At 39.0% G+C, this 23,615-nt stretch overlaps 1 protein-coding gene across 7 annotated transcripts in view; it reads left to right on the top strand.

Annotated features, from left to right (window-relative positions):
• The window catches only part of ZC2HC1A (zinc finger C2HC-type containing 1A), a 79,296-nt gene extending 56,766 nt beyond the window's left edge, over positions 1-22,530 (top strand). For all 7 annotated transcript variants that reach the window (XM_075583066.1, XM_075583063.1, XM_075583065.1 and 4 more), the window contains 2 exons: positions 8,659-8,760; positions 18,339-22,530. In XM_075583066.1, coding sequence (XP_075439181.1) covers positions 8,659-8,760; positions 18,339-18,525 — 289 coding nt within the window. In that variant the 3' untranslated portion in view covers positions 18,526-22,530. The remainder of the gene's footprint in view (positions 1-8,658; positions 8,761-18,338) is intronic.
• Positions 22,531-23,615: the final 1,085 nt, after the last annotated feature.

Genomic DNA, 23,615 nt, shown 5'->3' with positions numbered 1-23,615 from the left:
AGTACCAAAGACATACATTTCTAGTGTAAGTCTACAAACCAGGTATACAAAGTACAGTATGTTATGGTGAGTAACCGTTACAAAAACACTGCAGCAAATAAAAATACCACTTATGAATACGTGAGGGTTTTGTCACATTTTCTCTCACCATAACTTACTTTGTGTACCTGATTTTGTATCCTCTACTAGCTTCACATTATACGATTCGTAACCATCCTCACACTGATGAATCCCAAAAGGTCGACATACTGTAGATCTGTGAGGTTTACTAACAATGCATTTCTGTAATCCAGGCTTTGCTGTAAAAACTGTGTAAAATGGCAGGCATACATTTATAGGGATCTGTGTTAAAATGGATAAAAAGCAATGTGAGTGCTCATTTGCATGTCATTACCCAGAATCCCTAGAATCAGTGTAAGTATTGTAGATTGAGTGATTATGGGCAAAGGCAGGTTTGTGGCCCTGTCTGAGATATGTGAATGTGCTCATAAATAGAGATGGGCAAATTGTCTGCCTCAATCTGGATCCAACGCTGATTGACCAGTTTCTGGATCCAACGCTGATTGACCAGTTTCTGGATTGACCTATTTATTTGAGCCGTGGATTAGTCTTAAAATGGCAGATTTTTTATTATTATTATTATTTGTAAAAATCCGACCGAATTGCAAAAAAATGTGCTTGGCTTCCGTCTTTAATCCGAGTTTGGATCCTTAAAAAAAAATCAAAAGAGGACAACGATGACTTACATTTTTGGAGCGTCTCCAGTTGTGTGTGTGTGTGTGTGTGTATGTGTGTGTATATATATATATATATATATATATATATATCTCAAACCTACCTCGAAATAAATTAGTGAGAGATGCCTGTGCTGAAAAAGGAGCACACCTGAAGTACCCTGGGAGATCTGCTAATGGCTATGCAAAAATATATTAAATGAGTCACATCCCACACTTCCTGAAAGGATTTCCATAAGAACTGTATTGCGTTAGCAAGCCTGAGGAACCTAGTGACCTGAATGGTGTACAGGTGTTTGGCCGAACAGGATCAGAACCCACACAACCTCTGCTATTTGCAGTGTGTGTGCTAAAGCAACTGATGGATTGCACCACTGTCACCGTATACTTTTGAGCTCTACTTCTCACTGAGTTCTCATACCTGTACAAAGCACTGTACCCTCTTCTAGCATAGAGAACTATAGCTAATAAAGCGGTCTTCTCCCATGAGATCTTCTGACACGGGAAGATGCCTTACAGTCCATTTATTTGACTGGAAGAGCAGTTAGTGATTAATGCGCTCCAGCGCTGAATCCATGTCATTCAGATTAAAAGATGATTCAGGAAGTTGTTGGGACTGGGGCTAGTGAGGTATATGTAAATGAGAAGTCCCCTGAAGGGCCAAATGATCCCTGAAGGTAGAGACTGGTGGTAATAACCCTTGTCAGATCCTCATTGGGATGGTCCCTGGACTTACAGCATACAATAATGTAGAACTATAAAGTCAATGGTGCTCAAATAAGTGCCCCAATTCTTGTGTCCTGATTTGCGTGCAGCCAAGTGTAGTTGCTGTTATAGATTAAAAAAGAGAGGAAAATTGGCGCACAGCTAATGGAGTGGGTCACTCCTTGATAAAGTGTATATTTGATACACGAAACACGTAGGAGGGTGTCTACCTCCGTTTTTTATATGGATTAATAAAGGAACATTTTTTATTCAGTATTTTGGTGACCCACTCCATTGGCTGTGCACCAGTTTTCTCTCTTTTTTTCATTTATTTGAATAGGTTGTAATTTATTCCAGCACTAAAGGTCCCTTATGGCAGAACACTGCTTAGTAAATATGACCTACTGTCTTTATTCTTTTTAAGATTATAATTACTAACTCAAATCACCAGATTACTTTGTTACTTTCTCTCTGCGTCTGCTTTATTTGCTGTATTTCACCTTGTTTTTACTTGTGTGTCAGAAAACCTGTGTTTTATTTAATCTCGCATGGCCCCAGTAATGCATAGCCCTCAGTATATATTACTTTGTGCTTGAAGTCCGTTCAAGGTTGCAATTAACAAAATAGATATCCCTTGGAGATATGTTCGTAAACAGTTATGGTGGTGCACTGCTAGCCATCAGCTAGTTTAGCTCACACTGCAAGAGCTTCTGCCTAGAAAAGCAGTGGTTGTGGGCTCTAGTCCTGTTGGGTCAGACACAAGTACACCATTCTGGTCACTACTGTAGGTGCCTTAGGATTGCTAACTCATTATAGTTCTTATGAGAATCCATTTAGGAAATGTGGGATGTGACTCTTTTAAATATACTTTCAATAGCCATTAGCATGACACGGTATCTCAGATGTGCTCCTTTTTCAGCAAAGGCATCTCTCCCTAATGTTTTTAAATGGAGGTTTTGGGATATATATACTGTATACACACACACACAACTGTAGATGGTACTAAATTGAACTCCCTCCTCCCATTTATACTTCTCTCCCTCCCCCTCCTTCCTTCTATATTTCAGGAATTCAAATCTGACTTCAGGTCTTTAAAATTCAGATTCTAGATGGATTTTTTTTAGTACCCAAACCACAGACTGATTTTGGTGTGCGGATCGGATTTAGGTAAAACAAGTTGCGGCAATCCGCTGATCGGATTCAGACAGGCTCGCCCATCTCTACTCAGAAGTGGATTTTTATTTGCTGTATTGCAAGTCTAATTATGTATGTAGCAATACATTTCAGTATTGTAATGATACACAGCATTCCAATGTTTAATTTAAAGCTTGGATTCTGAAAACTGCTTTACAATACAATGATGTTTCTCTTTTTATCTTTTATTTAAAGCAAGTCTGTGCTGATGTTGCATTTTATTTTGAGTTGATGAGATCTCCTCTTGTCCTATCCAAAGCTGTTTTTATTTTCAATACCGGATGCTTTGTTCAGAAGATAATGGCGTCTCTAAAGGTTACCATGGTAACCTCAAGCTAGAGATTATGGGGCAATAAATAGTGTGGGTTTTTTTTAACATTTGAAAACTGGCTTCTAGGGGCGAGAGGGGTTGATCCTTTTAAGAGGTGCCCATTTAAGTTTGTAATAAGCTTTATTTTGTGTTGGGTCATGCTATCATATGCATGTGGTGGCTTAAGGGGGCACTTATTGTTTAAATTCTGATACATAAGACCGTTATGACAAATCATTGTGCCAACTTATTTTCTTTTTGCCATTTTGTATTCGTGCTTGCTCCTGTGATATTTTAAGTGTGTGTGTGTGTGTGTGTGTGTGTGTGTGTGTGTGTGTGTGTTCACCAGTAATATTTTTATATGCTATACGGTGGAGGGTTTTTAGCCACCTTTTCACCCACCATAACTTAAATTGTGTGTGTATATACAGTATATATATCTATATTATAATCATATATGATATATATATCTATATAAAAGAAAAAAGGCGCAATCCTGTATAGCAATAAAAAACAGGAAAATTTATTAATTAAGCATGGAAGGCTAGGTGACTGAACAGATTAAAACAAGCACAATTATGCCAATAGACACAATATATGACAATAAAAAACAAGAGTACTCTTGAAAATAAAAAAGGGAAATGTGACCAAAAAATGTCCAATAGCGCAAATGTAAGAGGCAGTGAGATGTGGGAGGAATTGTCACTCGATAGGTAGCAAATGACTGGAGCAACAAATGGGGAGAGGTAATTGACCCGTCAGATGATAGATTGCGGATGCAAACGTGGAAAAATCAGGCTGATATTGACCTCTATAGATGGAGATGGGGGGTAAGCAAATAGCATAGGCAAGGGATTAAGGAATGGTCTCACCAAAGGATGTAACCGCGATGACCACAGGGGTCTCCGCGTCCCTCCGTCAGCACACCAACGAAATCACGCTGGAGATGAACATGTGATGCTGATCCGGGTAACACTGGAGACGCTGTTCCACTTCCACTTTCTGGATTACCCCCTCATACAAGACAGCTGTATTCGTTCAAATTGAATATTCACTCGTGTCTCTGCTTGATGTCAGACTCAGCCAGACAGACACACAAATGCAGCCTTCCACTTTGTTCCGCCAATATAACTGAAATAGTTGCTCTCACTCCTCACATGCGATTAGGCACTCGTCTCACAGTCAGCTGTCGGACATGGATGACGCGAACCTACGCCGTTTAGTCAGCTGTTGTGCCGACTTCTTGAAGTCCAGCGTCCAGCGTAATTTCGTTGGTGTGCTGACGGAGGGTCGCGGAGACCCCAGTGGTCATTGCGGTTACATCCTTTGGTGAGACCATTCCTTAATCCCTTGCCTATGCTATTTGCTTACCTCCCATCTCCATCTATAGAGGTCAATATCAGACTGACTTTTCCACGTTTGCATCCGCAATCTATCATCTGACGGGGCAATTACTTCTCCCCATTTGTTGCTCCAGTCATTTGCTACCTATCGAGAGACAATTTCCCCCACATCTCACTGCGCTATTGGACATTTTTTGGTCACATTTCCCTTCTTTTTTTATTTTCAAGAGTACTCTTGTTTTTTATTGTCATATATTGTGTTTATTGTGTCTATTGGCATCATTGTGTTTGTTTTAATCTGTTCAGTCACCTAGCCTTCCTTGCTTAATTAATAAATTTTCCTGTTTTTTATTGCTATACAGGATTGCGCCTTTTTTCTTTCTTCGATTTATCAGGATAGGCATATCCTCATTAGGGCTGCATCCTGCTAGCTCATTTCACCTGGGTCAGTACATTTATTAGTCACCAATTTACTCACTTATAATATTTCATTTGTGTTAGTCCTAGCGCTGATTTCTTTCTGTGATTGATATATATATATATATATATATATATATATATATATTCTCTATCCACAAAGTTGTCAGTCATAATCACTGCTGATATAATGAGGGGGGGAAATGGACTACTGAAATAAATGAGAAATATTTTTAAAAAGGGAAGAGAAAAATAATGCAAAATCTAAATGCTGAAATGCATTGAGGTTGCATTTTGATAGAAAACAGTTGGACATTGAGCAATATAATAAGACAGTGGAGAAAAGATTGTAAAAAAAAAAAAAAAAAAAAAAGAATATATGCAAGTAACGTATAAACCACATTAAGATTTGGAAAATATTTTAAATTTTTTAAATATAAACATTTGGCCTTTTTCCCATCATGAAATGATCACAACATACATATAAAGGAGCAGCTCCGCCTGCCCGTTAGCTTTTCTTTACATAGAAGGGATTCAGGGTGTCTCCGAAGCTGAACCTTGTTAATTTACGCTCCTGATTCCCAAGGTACTTATATGGGAAAGGGGCAACTAATAGCATCCCCTTCTCAAACACAATTCCGTTTAAATCTCCTGTTGTGCAAATAACATCATGGCTTCCTGTTGGCCCATGTGACGCAGGGGATTTAAACAGCAGGAATTAACAGACGGCACCTTCTCCAGTATGCATCTGGGGGACCAGAAGTCCCCAGAGTTAAATTAAAGAGGAATGACTAGGGCCATAAGAATAAAAAGTGAGACATGAACTAGCAGCAACAGAGTAAGCCGTGTTCAGGGATGGAAAAATCCCGGGCACCTAAAATTTTCCCCATGGCGCCTGTTCTGTGCGCAGGGATGATTGACCCGACAATCTACCCCAAACGGTGTTGATTGTCAGGTCATTCACCACCACACCACTTAGTGCAGGTGGTGGAGCGGAGCGTGGCAGTGGCGGGTGAGGGTTGGGGGTGGAGCTAGCTGGAGTGCTCCAGTATTCTGCCCTCCCCTGCTTTCAATGCGCACTGGGTAGGTGAGGAGGGAGGAGAGTGTTTATTTATAGAATATAGCAGGAAAAGAAAACGAGAGGAAACTCTCAAATGTTGTTTTTCAAGTATGTCCTTGGCACGAACTAGAGTTGACAACATTACAATTTATAATTAGAAAAATGTTTAAAGTAGGAAATAGACAAAGTCTTGAAGTAACATACTGTGAACAGGAAGCAGATTTGACGGACTGATAAATTGTAACAGCAGTGGGGTGATCGGTACAAGGAGGAGGAGCGACCAAATTCTTTATTGAGCCTCGACACTATAAGCAGGTTTCTGGAGGTGGATCGGAGGATCCTCATTGGTTGAGCAGCGTATCACTTATATTTATATTTTGTATGTCACTATAGTTATACACTCCTTACATCATATGCAAGATTCACAAACTCCACCTGTGTTAAATCACGTTTATCATCACCACCTATAGAGAGCGCCTAGTGTTTTTTCTTGTTCACATTCTGGAGGTGGATCTAAGGAGATAAGTGCTGTGTACAAAAGGGGTGAGACGTCTGCTCAGAGAAAGCATTTGAAGGTGAGACAGGAAAGGTGTACATTGTGCCTGAGCTCGATAGATGGCCAACGTAGTTTAGTTAACAATGGTGGGTGTGGACGTTACATAGCAAGACAAAACTGTATGCTGAGTTGTAAAAAATGTCAGGTTTGCTGAGGTGAATTTGGGGTTGCTGTGTGTGAGGGTGTCTGTCACAGACACAGCTACCGATGGCTTGGGGTGTAAATTCTGGCTGGCTCCTACTTATTTCATACTTTTATCCACTCCTGCATGTGTAAGACAGAACATTTGTAAAGGTTATTTGTATTTTCTTACAAAAAAAACGAAGTTAGCGTGGACAGTTTAGTTTGTCTCATAGCATGAGTGACTACGTTAAGTATAAAACGGTCAAATTCATGTTTTCATCATGTGCGCAGGATGTAAAAGTTGTAGGTCCTGTTTGGATACTTCCATTCACATGATCTTCTGTCTGTGGAATGGAGATGTCAACATCTGTGAAAGGAGATATGTATAGTTACTTATAAATGTACACGTTTAACAAAAACATTTTGTCTGCATATAAACACACGTGTTTTTGTATTGTAACAGTTGTCTATTACATGTGACATTTTTATTATTTATTAATTTGGGCACATCTTCAAAATAAATATAGTAATTTTATGTGCTTTGTTACGCATGAATACGTTATCTAACAAAAAGATGAATTTTAAACAAGTTAAAATGCACAAACTGCCTGGACTCAAATGTATTGTATCACTGCAACAATGTTAGCTACACTACATTAATTAGCCGTAATAATGTTACATACTGTAGCTTAAAATCTTACGCATTTCCGCATATTTATATAAGTGAATAACACAGAATGAGCGGTTCAAACACATCCTAATGTATCCATAGGCAAAGTACTCAAATATTTAAATATATATCTACTGCATTTCTGCACATACAGGTATGACATTTGTTAAACTCATGAAAAAAATATGTAACTTTTTTCGAACCCATGAGGCGTATACGTTGTGGAATGACATTTAAGGGATGCGCAGTAAGAGCTCTGATTTCCAGCGCCATTGCACAGGACATTTAAATATCTTGCAAATAATATTTGTTGATCTATTGCAGAGACTTCTTTCTCCCTATGTCATTAATTTATTTATGTTACTCGATTCCCAACCATTTTGTACAGACTTTTCCTAAATATCCCTGTGCTATGTTTGGAATACTGTGCTATGTATGTCTATAACGTACAGTACATGGTCAGCGATTTTATAAATGGACACAAGCATAAATACTTTTTTACATTTGCTAACGTTTATTAAATAGGCCTTTATAAACATCCAGTAGCCTAACTTTATACCATACAATCATAATTGTAATTCTAGAGGAAAACATTGCTCATTGATTTCAATAGGATATTTCACTTTGCTAGTTATGGTGCAGTGTTTTGTACCAGAATTGCATAACTTTTGTGCTGAAACAAAAGCCCCATTATGATAGGAAATAATAAAATGAATACGATACAATGCATAATTTTAACATTTTGTTGGGTGTTATCTGTATATTACCAGTTTAGGTCTGTCCCTTTTTAGGTCGATAATATTTAATATAATGTAGGCTGTGGAGTAGCTTAGTGGTAAGATTGAAGTGGGTTCATGTGGTTCAAATACCAGTGTCCTCTGTGAATTTAAGCAAGTTGCTTTATTTCCCTGTGCCTCAGGCACCAAAATGAGATTGTTTGTTTTTAGGGACACAGACTCCTTGTTCCAGCAGCTTTGAGACACGTACATTGTCAGCGAATTATAAGAAACTGTTTCTAACATTTATTAGTCGGTGGTATGTGCAATGTAAAAAAATAATTTCCCTTCATGCTTGAAAGCTTTATAGTGACAGTGGGACAGAGGTTAAATGAAACGTGTGCATTTTTGGCCAAAGGCATTAACACAGAGCCATATGTTGTGACGTGCTAGTCCATAAGAAACTTTCCAGCCTCATTCAATTAAGCAATGTTACTCTATCAGACCTGTTCCATGCAGGAAGACCCGTTATAGCCCATTCACTTGAATAGACGATAAGGAATCCTATTTATTGAGCTATGCTGGAATGTATCTTAAGGCATAGCAATGTATAGTGAATATGGCTCATGATGCTTTGTGTTGCTCCTTTTAAATATACCCAGAATATAACACCAGTAAGGGCTTATGACCTGAACTCATCATATAATTCAGGAATAACAATGGTGTTTCAATTTGATAAATATTTGAAAGTGTAAGTGTGTTTGCCTGGTGTCTGTAAATCCTCAATTTAATTTCTAAGTTTAAGTAGCTGATATTGTATTTATTTTCAGAGGTACAGGGAAATCACGAACACCACCAAGTATGGTCAGAAATCCAACATCAGCCACTGCAGCGAACAAAAGAAAAACTTATAATGCTGAAAACTATACAAGGTACTTTTGTTGTTGTTGTTGTTGTTTTTAACATGTTCCTTTGTCGCCACTAACATGCACATCTACTAACGGGTATAGTGCTCCTGTCCCTCCCACTGGACAAGATGGAGGGATTGCCTCTGTTTTCCATCTTGATCTCTTACAGACACTGCCCCTCTAGATACAGTGATTGGGATGACAATTACCAGTTTTCTGCTTTCAAGCAAAATCTCTGACTAAAAGCAGTAGATACCTTTATCCTATTACCAGAATCTTAGTAGAGTGCTCCATATTTTTGGTGATTTGTCCAGCGCATTATATAGCAGTGATGTTCAATTTGTTTTCCAAAGCAGCCTCTTTTACTGTACTAGGTGCTTCTGTGGTGCAGTTCTACCCTGTTAGTGCAGCGTAGGGCTACGTCCATGCTGCCGTAGACAACGTGGAGACGTGCGCGCGTGATGTCACCTGCGTTCAGCAGGAGCATTTTCAGGCCATGCTACACGTAATGGGGGTGGGCGTGTCTGGGGCATGGCCGAGACATCACGGAGCTGCTTACGTGACCTGGGCGTCGCGCCGTGGAATCAGATTGAACTGATTTCTTGTGCACCGCGTGCCCCCTCCTGCTGTCGCACGTGCAGTCTAAGTGTGCGATCATTGCCTTCAGGCATTGTGATCGCATGCGCCTCCGCACTGTCATCCGCAGTATGGACGCAACCCAAGAGGATGTGCCTGCAATATATACCCTTACTCTTATCCTCCCAGAGCCCACAGTATTGTAGTCTGCACTCCTCCTGAGAGGTCTTTAAGGCAGTAATGGCCTCTCAGGTGGTCATATATCCTACCTATTTCAGCCTGCAGCCTAGCAATCTCCTCATGCAACAAAGATAAGTACCTACAGAGGAACCAGTACCTCAATTTCCAAAATATCTTGTGGCAAATTACTGCCTTACATACATTGCACAGTTTAACACCAAACATTGTGTTAGAAGAACGCTACCCTCTGCTGTGTACAAATTTGGCTTATTTAAAACTCATATTTGAAAAAAGAGCTGCACTTGCAAAAACTGAACCTTCTAGGAATGAAACATTTGAGCAGAACACCCAAATGCTTTGTTTGAGAGTGCCTACTTCCTATTTGTGATCCTGTATCTATGTACTGTATGGTGTTTTTTTTTAGAGAAAAGGGTGCTGCAGTGCCAAGCAAAGCACAATTAATCAATCAAATATATTCTGCTTAAAAAAAGAAATGCAAAAGAAAAGTATTTACCCCTTACCCTTTGTTTTCCGGTGTGTGGTGGTGTGTGGTGTGTGGGTGTACGCACACGCCACTCATCACTCCTTGTGTTAATTAAGCACTATCCAGTCTTCCATCACGTGTTTCTTGTTAGCTAAGACTGCGGTGCGCAAACTTTTTTTTAAGTTGTGCCTCCCTGCCTGCTTTCCCCCCTTCTCGTGCCCCCCTGCTCTCCGGCATCTCTCTCTGTGATGTGGCGACGTCATGTGATGTCACATTGTCATGGCTACACGTTGCAATTTGACGTCATGGAGATGCTTGTCAGGAGACGTCTGAAAGCAGGCCATTACAGGGGCCCCGCGCTCTCCCCCTTCAATCAATTCAAATGTGGGAAGGAGCCCAGGGCCTCTGTACGCGCGGCACCCCCTTACAAAATGTAATATCAAGCTGACTCGCCTCCCCCCAGGGCACTAAAAATGAGCAATAACTCCCGAAACCCCATCCACACTATACCCCAACCAGGATTAATTTAAGGATACACCTCAGGAATCCTCAGTCAACCTCGACGGTGGCCAACTCCAGTCCTTAAGGGCCAGCAACAGGTCAGGTTTTCAGGATATCTTTGCTTCAGCACAGGTGGCTCAGTCCACGACTGATCCACCTGTGCTGAAGCAGGGATATCCTGAAAACCTGACCTGTTGCTGGCCCTTGAGGACTGGAGTTGGCTACCCCTGGTCCACTTTATTATAGAAAAAATATGGAATTAACACAAAACCCAATTTAGCCAAAAGTTTTTGAAAATTCAAAAATGTAATAAGTTAAGTTAGAGCCCAAAGACTGTTATATTAAATCTAAAAAATGTATAAATACGGTCTGTGCTTTCTACAGAAAAGAAATGTTACACAAAAAAAACACCACACATATATATGGTATATTGATTGAGTTTTTACTGTATGGTTAAACCTACCAGCACTAGTGTCCCTATACATCTTCCTGAACATCCATCATGACAACAAGAAGCGGTCACTGATTTTGGTTTACTGCAAATTACATCTGAATGCAAAGATTGAAAGAACAAAACGGATTAAAAAGACAACAAAACCAATCAACATCAGTAACCTCAAGAACAGCAGAGAATTTCAACTAGAACTGAAACAAATCGCATCAACTTGCTCAAAAAGCACGGGGACACTTTAACAAACAATTATGAAGCATTTCTGAAAATTGTAGTTTAAAGCACAGAAAGAAACTGGGGAAATCTCTAACAAACAGTATAAGAAAAGAAAAAAAGACAAAGCAATTAATGAGGAGATGACAAGAAATGAAGCAATCCCAAGATGCAAGAACATGAATTGAATACGTATAGGAGTGTCTGCCAGGGTTGGGATAATGACATTTGTGGACAGGGAAGTGCAGTTTGTGGGTGGGGCAATGACAGGATGAGGTAATGATTACACACTCACACATTCTGATGTTTCTGTAAGGCTAAACGTGCTGGAACCCTATGCAAATCAATCTTATATCTAAACTACAATAAATAATTCAGATTAAATAAAATGGGGTATAAAAAGCATGTTTTCATTGCCAGTTCCATCACGATTTCTAATAATTTCATAGTCACTACATGGATTTTCCTGTTCGTCTTCCAATGGCAGCACATGCTATAGGAAGATGCTCCATATTCCTATAGGTAGGGACCAGTAACATCTCTCCCTGAAACCCCACCTCCCTACAGTCTTCTTTGTTCTTATCTTGATATGAGTTCCAGTAAATATATTCTCCAGGTCTCTTACCTGCTTCTCCTTGATGCGGGAGACGAGGAGAGCAAGCTCGTCAGTCAATGTCTTTCCCCGAAAGAGCATATCCCCGGGCCCCTGAGTGCACAAGTCTGCCTGGAAAAGTGTTGTCTGCGATCTTGCAAGCTCCCTCAGAACAGCCGCAGTGTTCTTGGTAAGAGCTTTGTAGGAGTGTGCAGACATAGTGACGTTTGATGCCGGGTTGCACAGAATCGCAGGGGCTTGTTTTGAGGTGGCACACTGTTGCCTAAATAGTGCAGGGGAAGTAGATGCACTTTGCTGTGAGTGGTCATTTATGTAGTACCCTCTTCACAGGTTTTTTTTTTAAACTGCTTTGCTAGGCTGAGTTTTTACTTAGTCAAGTGTTGCCTAAGAGCAGATAAAGTACTGAATTTAATCTAACTGGGGAGTGTATTACTCTGTTTGTTTTTTGCACTACTGTATATCTATATGTATACTTGATCCTTTTCCTTTCTCATCTGACTTAGAGTAGACAAAGGATTATTCAAATCATAGCTAGTGCACAGCTTGACTCCCTTCAGTATAGAGGCTTGCAGACCTAATAAGAGGATCTTGTGTTTAAGGCAACTGCTGAACATAATGTGGAAGTCCAGAAAGATCCGAAGCCCAATGAATCATCTTCTGTCAGTCACTAAGGAGTGTTCTTGTAAGACCAAGCACCTTCAGTGTTAAGAATTGCAGTGGCTTGGATCTGGACAGATGCTCTTGTCAGAGATGTATAACATGTATCAAACAGGCACATTATATAGACCTTAATGTGTCTGAGTTCTTGGATTGGTGTAAGCCCTCCTTAAAGAAGGCATTTTATTCCATGAAGTCTGAAGCAGTAACTCCCAAGAGAACGGCCCCTACCAGTGATGAGGAAGAGGAGTAAGCTGTGCTGTTTGTCAGTCTCTGAAGGTGACGTGCTATAATCAGAGGAAAATTAAGAGATAAGGGCTGAATCTTTCTTTATTAATACTGACTCAGTGGATAAACTTCTCAGACTGAAGATATAGATGATTACGAGGAAGAATTATCTATAAATGATGCCCTCTTTGGCATTCATAAATGTGTGGCATTACATTTCATACATTAGTGAAGTCTCTTATAGAGAAAAAATTGGTAGTGCTGGAGAAGTGTCAGCTTCCAGACGTATTAATAAGATGCACCCCTTCTCAAATGAAGACCACAGATCATGGGATTTTTTTGCCAAAGGTGAGTGCACTGGTTGCCAGAGTTTTGAAAATAATTACAATTCCTCTAGAAGATACCACAGCCCTTTAAGACCAAAGACTTAAGGCCTTAAGAAAAAAATATCTGCCATATTGACCTCCTGTAAGCCAGCTGTTAGTTTGTTAACAAGAGCCATAAGAGTATGGCTTTTAACCATAGAGCCTGAGATTGTGATAGGACATCTAGGCGTTCCCTGCATAAAATTATTTCTCAAATAAAGTTGGCAATGGCCATCTTATGCAACGCATCGTTTTGTTTGATTAATTGAGCAGCAAGTGGGATGGCGTCTTCTCGGCTAAAGAACCCTGCCTGGCTGCTGCAGAAGTTGATTGGCAGAGGCAGCCTTACCAAAAGAGGCTATAAAATAGCAAGCATTCAATTTAGACATGGGTATACTACTAAAAGAAACAGTCATTATACCAGTTCCTTCTGAAAACTGTTTTTGGTTCCCAAGGCCATCGGAGGGTTCAGAGCCATTCTGGATCTCGGGTACCTCAACAAATTTATGGATGTAAGTTTGTTTTAAGTGAGTCAACAAAGAGTCTAGAATGCAATAAACAGTGACGATGTTCCTGGCAGCCATATGCCAGTCACAACATTTTCTATGTTTTGCCATAGGAACTGGCATTTCCATTACAGAGTGCTGCAATTTGGCCTTGCCACTTCACCCAGCACCTTCATATATGTAATAGTGAGTACATTTGAGAAGACAAGTTATAGCAATCTTCCCATATCTGGATGATTGGCTTTTAAGAGCAGTTTCATTCCAGAAAGCATGTCAACATGTTGATAGGATACTGCACATGTTACAAAATGGGGATTTGTAAATTAGAAGGGCCAGACAATGCCTTCACAGGACCTCACCTTTCTAGACTGGTGCTGCGACACGGTATGCAGCAAAACTTTCTTGGTGATTTTTAAAAAGGTTAAGACATTGGAACTAGTCACAGAAGAAAACTTTGAGGCTCGTGTACTTCATGTCCGCAGTGACAACGTGGGCAAGGTTTGGAATGCATTTTTGAAAACCTAGTAAATACATGTGAACAATCCTAGAAAAATGCTCACCTATCAAGGGAAGTGAGGAACCCCCTTAACCAGGTGGGAACCAGACTCAAAACCGTTTAGTGGGGCTTGCCTCTGGAAGACTAGATTAGTCTTTACAGAAGCAAGTTAGGCCAAATGGGGAATACACCATGTGGCATTTGTAGTCCAAGGTCACTGGTTGGCTTCCAAGGGCAGCTTGCCTATAATTCTTCTGGAGATGGAGGGTCTTCTTATATGGTCGGAAAGCAGATTATCAAGCTTAATTAGGATGTATTCACTCAAATTTGTCATGGGTGGAGAATGCAGAGCGAAATCTCATGGCCAGACTGCAACAAGAAAGTAGCCCTGTTGTGTTCCCATACCAAGAACAATTGGCTTAGAAAACAAATGCATTGTTCCAGCTGGTGTATGCCTTTCCTCCCATACTGTTGATACCATGTGTGCTCAGAAGTAGAAAAGCAGGGCAACAGTAATTCTTATAGCACTTGATTGGCCAATGAGGTTGTGGTACCAGGTCCCATTACAATGTCAATTGCCTGTTCCTGGAAGCTTATTTTTTTTTCACAAATCTTCTCACAAGGACCAGTTTGGGATCCAAGCCTATTCGATCAAGAAAGTCTACAACTAAGGCTTCTTACAAAGCATGTGGCACATTTTCCATCATTTGCACGGAGAGGCATGTAAATCCTTGCAAATCTTCAATGCCTTTAATTATGGACTTTCTTCAATTATGGGTTGATAAAGGCTTGATTAAAAGCTCTTTAAACATACACATTCCAGCATTAGGAACATCATTGGGACAAGTGGATGATACTCTGTTGGCTCAACATCAAATGGTGATGAGGTTCGTGAGGGCAATCGATAGAATAAAACCCATGTTTATACAATCAATACAAACCTGGGATTTACTGCTGGTGTTGAACGTGTTCATGAGTCTTTCATTTGATTGCTAGATTTACTATCCTGCCAGTTTGGCTTCCTGGTAGCTAAAACCTCTGCCAGAAGAATTGGGAAACTGCAATTTCTATCCTGTAAAGAGCCTCATCTTCATTTTTTTTTCAGGGTAAAGTCCTGTAGTACCAAGGATAGCACATCACTTCTTGCCCAAAGTAGTGTTGAGCTTTCACCTAGACCAGGAGATAATTTAACAATCTTTGTGGCTGAATCCAAAAAATAAGAATGCTTCAACATACAGGGAAATTCATGTAGACTGATAATTTGTTTGTCCTGTTCCAAGAAAAGATTTTCAAGCATCAACCTACAATTTCAAGATGGTAAGCATTTCCAATGCATGGCGTAATCCAACAAGCAAATAAGAACTTCCATGTGTATCACAGCAAATTCCACAAGGGTGACGACCACTTCCCAGAAAGGGCTACGACTGAAACATGGACATCATCTCACAACTTCATAAGACATTTTAGAATGTATGTACAATCTTCTGCAAGCAGCAGTGACGTTACTGCAAAATTGTTTGCACTCCCTGACTTTACTGCTATGATAATAATAACTTTATTTCATATACGTAGCACATTTCTCACAATAGGACTCAACGCGCTTCACAATTACAATGTAGTGCGTGGTACGCAGCACTGTAAATAGAATTTTTACAGACTTCAGATAATTCCCTCCCTTATAAAGAATGTTCCTTTGTTCTTTCTGAATAAACTTTATTGCAAGCAGTCTTTGTCTGTTTCTCTTTGTAGTCTACGGGAATAAGGACGACTGTAGGTAGAAGGGGTTCCAGCGAAGATAGCCTGTCACTACATAATGTGACTGGATCCTGCCTACAGTAAGAAAAGGTGTCTTCCCATAGCATGTGCTGCCTTGGAGTCCTACAGAAAAAGAATAACATAAAAGGAAAAGCAAATTCCTTTTTTCTTCATCCCCAGCAGCGGATTTCAAAATCCTCCGCCTGTAGGCACTTGCCTGAGTAGCCACCTCCTTTCTGCCGCCCTCCTGCTCCTTTGGCATCCCACCGTCAAATGATGACGCAGATGTCACAAATGTGACATCCCACGGCGGTGCGTCGCCATGTGAACGTGACGTCATTTGACGCCACGTTGTCATAGCAACGAGACGTCGTGTGACACCACGCCCGTGACGTCATTTGACGCTGGGATTCCGAAGGAGCAGGAGGGTGGAAGAAAGGAATCGGCTGACACAGGCAAGTGCACTCCCATTAAGTCCGATAGGCCCGAGAGTGCGGTAAAAGCATATGGGGGCGGCAATTTTTGCTGCCCTCAAATTTTGCTGCGCTAGGCCCGGGCCTAATGGGAAATCTGACACGGTTCATCCCTATAAAAGTTGTCAAACTCCATTACCCTGATATCCCCCCCTCAAAAAAATAGCCCTGTACATATGACGTTTATACAGTGATGCATATCTACTTGACTTAAAGGTTTCTGCATTATCCAATATGTGATCACCTTCCTAGTTGGAGCAATAATGCATCTTCAGAACAACTTGTGGGTCTCTGAAACTAAAGGGATTCATCACTGCCAAGATCCAGTTTTGTTGGCTGTGTAATCTTTTCATATCTGATAAAGCATCACACTTAGATTACCGGACATTAAAATAACATTGCAAAAGAATATGATGGCCCCGCTCAAAACCACTCCTTGGGTACAGCAGAGTCCCCTGAGGTGTCCAGGAGTCAGAGCAGCAGAAGGAAGCAGCAGGGAAGTTTATTCATTTCATTTTATTGCACTGACCTAACACATCAGTAATTCTCTATTTTGCAAGAGTGCAGCCTATTGCCCTAGTGCTAAAGAGGTCTGAATAGGCTTGCTCACAAGCCAAACCTCAAGAAGAATATACCATTTACTTAAAACTTGTTTGGTTTTGCGATTGTTTTGACTCTAGGACACTGAAAGGGACATTTTTAGCGTTTTTATGGTTTATAAGGTTATATTTGCATCTCTAAGGAATATAGAATGACCAAAGAATACAAACTATGGGCAATGTGAGTTTTGTTTGGCTGATTTGGAATCATTTTTTTTTTGTTATAAATTGCTGATACATTTTTTCAGAATTGTGAGTGTGCAACATATGCATTGATTAGGATACTAAGTAACATCAGGTTTTGCCTCACAAGAGACTCAGACAGGGTTTTAATTTTAAACGGCCAAAACTTTAACCCTTGTTTTAGTGCTGTATGTCTAATGAGCTGGGTGTGTTGATTAGCATCCCAGGAGTTCTATGAGCACAGTATTAAGCTGAGCATAGACTCATATGTCACCTGATGCATCTATGAGGGGTAGGTATTTGATGTGTCTTAAACGAGGCACTTACAGGGATTAGCTTCAATGTGGAATTACATTATTCACATGATGTGTACAAAGCTATAATTGAATGTTATACATACAACTATGACTATGAATCTGAAGCACTAATGGGGGATTAAGAACTAAGGCTGTTTGATAATTTATCTAAACACCGGTTGTCCAGGAACACTTTCACCCTGCTCATTGTTTCTTGAGTTTACATACTGACAACTTTATGTTTAACTACTGTATATGGTCATTTTTTGAGATATTTATTTTCCTGTAAACATATCCAGACAGGTATATACAGTACAGTCAACACCTAGTACTGTTTTTTTAGAATTTATTTTGTTTAAAATAACCATCTTAGAAGTTTCTGTTAGTTAGAAATATGTTTTTCGTAACCTAAAATAGAGTAATATGGCTATTTCCTCATAACATTCATTAATATATATTTTTTGTTGTTGTTTTTGCAGCACTACAGTGAGCCATAACACAGTATAGATTATTAACTAAAGATTTAATGTGGCTTGCAATTAATCTTAATAATTTACTGTACAGTAATAGGCTTTCAAAACTTGTTTAATAAACCTTAATGGGAAAATGTCACGTTTCTATAGGTGAACCAGGTAAAAAGGTAAAGCAGTTTGGCCCAGATCTACAGAATAGTGGGCTAAGCATTAGCACACCTCAGCTCCCATTCATATGAATAGAAAGCATAGCACCTGTTTATGGATCTTGACCGTAGTCTGTTCAGCAGAAACTACTGTAATCTCCCCTTCAAAAGGCAGTTACATCACAGTTGCAAAAGGAAGTAAAATCCCCCTGTGTACCAAACAAACTTCTGGCTAATGTATTTATTTTTATTTACTGTAGTTGTCACCTCCCCAACACATCACTGGTATTTTTTCATTTTGGTCCTCGTGAGACTGTATATTTAAATGCTCTACATTCTATCACAGATAATTGCTACTCTTCGCATCCAGCGGAATTAATGTATATGCCATTTTCCACTTTTTTCAGACCTGAAGGTAAAGCTGGATACGATACCGGAGACTATTCAAAATCTATGAACGGCAGTCGCATGAAAGGATGTGATGGCAACGTACCTGGACAGCTGACAAAGTTCTGCCATGAGTGCGGTACCAAGTATCCTGTACAGTGGGCGAAGTTCTGCTGTGAGTGCGGAGTAAGAAGAATGCTCCTCTGAGCACATTTTAATGCACCTCAAAGGAAGCCAAAATATGCCTAGCTGCACATGTTTTTGAATTGAACATTAATACTATATGTACACATATAATCTATTAGGTTTTGCTTAAAGTGAATGTATATAGAAAAATTCAATGACTGGAACTGTGTGGTGCATATAGAAAGTCCCAAACCGCAGTGCTGTGCTGAAAGTAGTTTGAAAGAAGTACAGTACTCCTTTCTTAGCATCATGGTTTTAATTAAAAAAAAAAATTGGTTACCTACAGTACTAAGATATATCTATATAGATATCTATATAGATATATCTATATATATACTTAGTTAAGTTATGGTGGGTAAAAAAAGTGACAAAAACCCTCCACAGCAAAGCATATAGCAAATGGAAATATTCCTGTATGCTGATTTGCATGTCTTAGACAGGTCTGCAACCCCGCCTTTTACCATTATCACCCAGCACAGAGCACTTCCACTGCAGCAAGGGATTCTGGGATACCCACCATAACTTAACTAAGTATGGTAAACCCCATCCTCATTGCTTCATTGCATAGCCAGTTAACCAACCCCACACTGATGAGACCCAATAAGGTCGAAACGGCTGTCTGTGGGTGGGTTTTTTGGCTATGCATCTTAACCCTGGCTGTGCTTAAAGCTGTGACCATGCAGCAAGCTTAAGCCTATAGGGAACCATGTTAAAAATGGTTTTGAAGCAAAAGGTGATAGTGTGCCCCTTTGCATGTCATTTCCCAGAATCCCTTGCTGCAGTGGAAGTGCTGTGTGCTGGGTTATAATGGCGAAAGGCGTGGTTGCAGACCTGTCTAAGACATGCAAATGAGCATACAGGAATATTTCAATTTGCTATATCTATATATATATATATATATATATATATATATATATATATATATATATATATATATATATATATATATCTATGAGCTGCACATCCGGTTGTGACAGATGGCTTGCCACTGCTTATAATGCATGTTTAACAGCACTGAGATGTGCTCTGCACGTAACAATGGAACTCACTCACATATATTGAGTAAGGCTATCTGTCATTATTATATTCATTTTAGGGAGAGAATGATTTTATATATGATAATTTGCCTGGAAAATCAGTTTAGCATCACTTTAGTACTGTTTCATCTACTGTACCATGGGTACTGTGATGAACCAGACCTTGGACATTGTAAGTGATTTCATATGATTGACTCTGCGTTTTGTTTTCTTGCTATCTGGTTTGAAACATTATTTTTACTGAATGTTGTTTTTTTTTTTTAATTTTTTTTATTTAATAACACTTTTTTAGTTCGGCCAGCGTCGTGGCCCCGCCCCCTCGTCATGGCTGTGCCCTCACAGCCTATTTTGGCCACGCCTCAGAACACCGCCTGCAGATCGCGGTATAGCGTTCTGCATGCGCCGCCAGGTCGCAAGGCGAACGTGCAGGCACGTGCAGTGGGGCTTCAGCCTAAGTGCTCTCTCACTGGAGTGCATTTATCATTTGTTTTACATTAACTGTAATGTGACTACTAGCCATGTCTTCACTTTTACTACTTTAATACGAGACATGGTACTGTAGGTAGTTCTGCTTATTATATATCTACTACTTTGTCTAACCTTTTGCTTTTGAAGTCCTATTGCACTACACATGTTCTGGTAGTTGGCATGTTTTCAAAACGCGTCATCTGTTTTTTGCACACAATGTTGATGGTAGTCTTTTCCCTCTGTTTGCTAAGAAGTGCTGCGTAAACCCTAGAGCTTTATATTTCTTTCTTATCGCTTCACGTTTGTGATGATGCAACTAATTTAAAGTCGCTCATTCTCTCAAAAATAAAATTCAAGTTATTTTACAACTGCAGATACCTGTAAATAAAGTTTTTGTTGTTTTAATCCAATCAAAATAATGGTTTATCTCCATTAATAAATCTGAAAGTGTCAAATGCAAAACTACAGTAAACTTTTCACTAAGCTCCGATTTCTGCTTTGTTTTTTGTTTTTGTTTTTTCTAATGGAGTTTTTTAAAACTGATTTATATATTTGTAACACATTGGAACAGAGTTATTACTTTGTATTATTGGTTTGCCTTTTGTAATCGCTATTTGACATGATTCTTTAGATGTCTTTAATTAGTCTTAATTTCAGATACCTTTTCTTGTTAAATCTGATTTTGCTTCACAAAATATTTAGTTAAAGATCAGGTAAAATCGAGTGTAGGAGTGTCAGGAAAGCACGCACTCAAGTAAAATAAGATCAGTTTACCCCCGCTTTAAAATGTTATCACTGAAGATGAAATAGTACCTTTTTATAGAGTTCAAAATATTTGTTTATGCAATGACACTGCTACCACAATCCTGGTTGTGTGTGTGTGTGTGTGTGTGTGTGTGTGTGTGTGTGTGTGTGTGTGTGTGTGTGTGTGTGTGTGTGTGTGTGTGTGTGTGTGTGTGTGTGTGTGTGTGTGTGTGTGTGTGTGTGTTTAGATGTTTCCATTCTTTTTTTACAAATGTTTGTTTTTTGTATTTTTACACAATATGAAAAAGTTTTCATGCAGTCAATGTATTTTGTGATGTATTGTAGAAATTGGGTGAGTAACTATTCCTGAAATTGTCTTTCATAGAAAAGTGTGTGTGTATATATACACACATACACACATATATATATATATATATATATATATATATATATATATATATATACACACACACACACACACACGTGTGTGTGTATATATATATATTTCAGTGCATATATTGCGAGTATGCTTGCATGTTATGCCAACCAAAAGAAATATTCTGCATTGAGCTCATTTATACTTTTATAATGCCACTTATCCACTCAGCTTGGGGGAAATCATATTTTAAAGCGGCAGCTTTTTTTCTTTGCATTTCATTTTTTTACTTTAAGAGATCTCCTCTTGCCCCTTGTTAATGCTGGTAAAAATAAATGTAGTTCAGTGTCCTGGAGGTTAAACTTGTGCTTCTCTCAGAACAAGCTTCTGTCTAAAGGTTACTATGGTGTCCTCAGGAAATGCACAGGGACAAGATATGAACAGCATATGACTTTAACTCATACAAGCTTCTGGGAATGATTGTCGCTTTAAAAGCAGCAATCTACTCTCAAAACCCATATGGGCTTAATATTTTTAAGAAAATGCCATTGGTTTTATATATATATATATATATATATATATATATATATATATATATATATATATTATTTTATTTATATTATTTTATTTATATTGCTCTAACAGCATACGCAGCACTTTTCCATGTTACGATGCTATCACAACACACTAAAGTGCACTTTATACAGGACTTTTGTTTTACTGAAACCTGTAAACGAAAATGTTCTCACTGCATTCTACTTTTTAGTGTATCTGTTTAATGTCCATATTACGTAAACACCCATGCATAATTCTAGTATTTGTTGCAAAAAGAGCTCCAGGTTCTGACATAATGGCAAAAATACTGGAGGTTTTAGGCGAGATACATTTTCTATATACACACTATATTGGATAAATTACTCTGAATTTGAATCCCAAATGCAAATGTAACCTATACATGTGATTTGCAAAGTAGATCCTGAAATGCAACTGCTCTGTATATTTATTGTGTTTTATCCTGACTCTACCAACAGTAAATATATGCTTAACAGGTTTTACGTTCAGAAGCATCTTTGTTTCAATTTATTTCTGAGTGTTAAATGTTGGTATTGTATAATTTGTTGGTGCCTATTTTTTTAACTTTCTGACATACTTGTAGGCCAAAGCACTCTTCATTTTCAATTTTAATAACCCAGTCAACTAAAATTATTTATTGTTATGTACATTCTTGAATGCATTGCACTTTGGTTCAGTTTTGTATACATTTGTTTTTCTTTTTCATTTCTTTTAAAAAGTTAAACTGTTAGGTACTGGATGTCCAAATTTCACTTGCTCAGTTTTAATTGTAACTTGTCAACATCTAAACATAGTTTTTGTTCAAAATAAAATGAATAGTCAATGTTATCAACGTGTGGCAGCTTTTTATCATATATTAAATTATATAAGATATTCTTGGTTATGTTTGTTTTTGTTGTTTTTTTGGGGCAGAGGGGTTCTATAAATGTTTAGTTCTGTCAAACTTTGTCACTACCCTTATGACATCCCTGCTATAGTATAGGTGCTGGCCCTTGTGCTGTATGGAGTATATTGTGCTGTATTTGCTCGTTTTCTAGGTGGAGATCTTTCAGAAGTGAACGTGATTGAAATGGAAGTAGAGGGCACTCCGCTTCCGTTTCAGCTATTAGGGAGCTACTGTAGCAGTGACCATGTGCTGCAGGACTTCAGCATGCCTGCCAGTCTCCCCACAGAATTGTTTTAGCTTTAATCTGCTATGTTAGGTGTTGGAGGTTAGTGTGATATCTTAAATTGTCTGCCAATTGTTCCCTTTCTAAATCAATTAAGCAGTTTTATTGGGGGCAGTCATGTTACTGTTTAGGCGCATAAGACAGCAACTATGATGATGATAATAATAATAATAATAGCATGTTCTTTTATAGCGCTGCTAGTTTTTCGTAGCGCTTTACAGAGACATTTTCAGGCACAGGTCCCTGCTCCTTGGAGCTTACAATCTTTTTTTTTTTTTTTTTTTTTTTTTTTGCCTGTGGCACAGGGAGATAAAGTGACTTGCCCAAGGTAACAAGGAGCCAACACCAGGAATTGAACCAGGTTCCCCTGCTCAGTGCAAGTCAGTGTCTTTACTCACTGAGTCAAGAAAGCACAGGGAGGGATAGACCACCTTTAAAGTGGGTACATTTCAAAGGGAACATTTATAAGGGAGAATAAGAGTTGTACAGGAGTTTGTCAGGAGCTTGATCTGTGTTTTCTTTATTCAACAATTTGACATCAACTAGGCAACTTTACTGGCCGCTATGAAAGTCTATATTTCAACTCGAGTAAGCCTTTTTTTTATCCACCTTTCTGAAAATGGATGTTCTTTACTGTGGCCTCGTGTAAATGTTACTCTCTATCCACTACAACCTCCCTACTGGCCTACACCCAATGTAATTATACACCCTGGACTACTCAAAAGCCTTGCATTATCTGCTGAA

Source organism: Ascaphus truei, chromosome 2, assembly GCF_040206685.1.
Source record: "Ascaphus truei isolate aAscTru1 chromosome 2, aAscTru1.hap1, whole genome shotgun sequence".
Taxonomy (NCBI): domain Eukaryota; kingdom Metazoa; phylum Chordata; class Amphibia; order Anura; family Ascaphidae; genus Ascaphus; species Ascaphus truei.
Note: the sequence above shows the minus strand (reverse complement) of the source record. Positions and strands in the feature narration are given on the sequence as shown.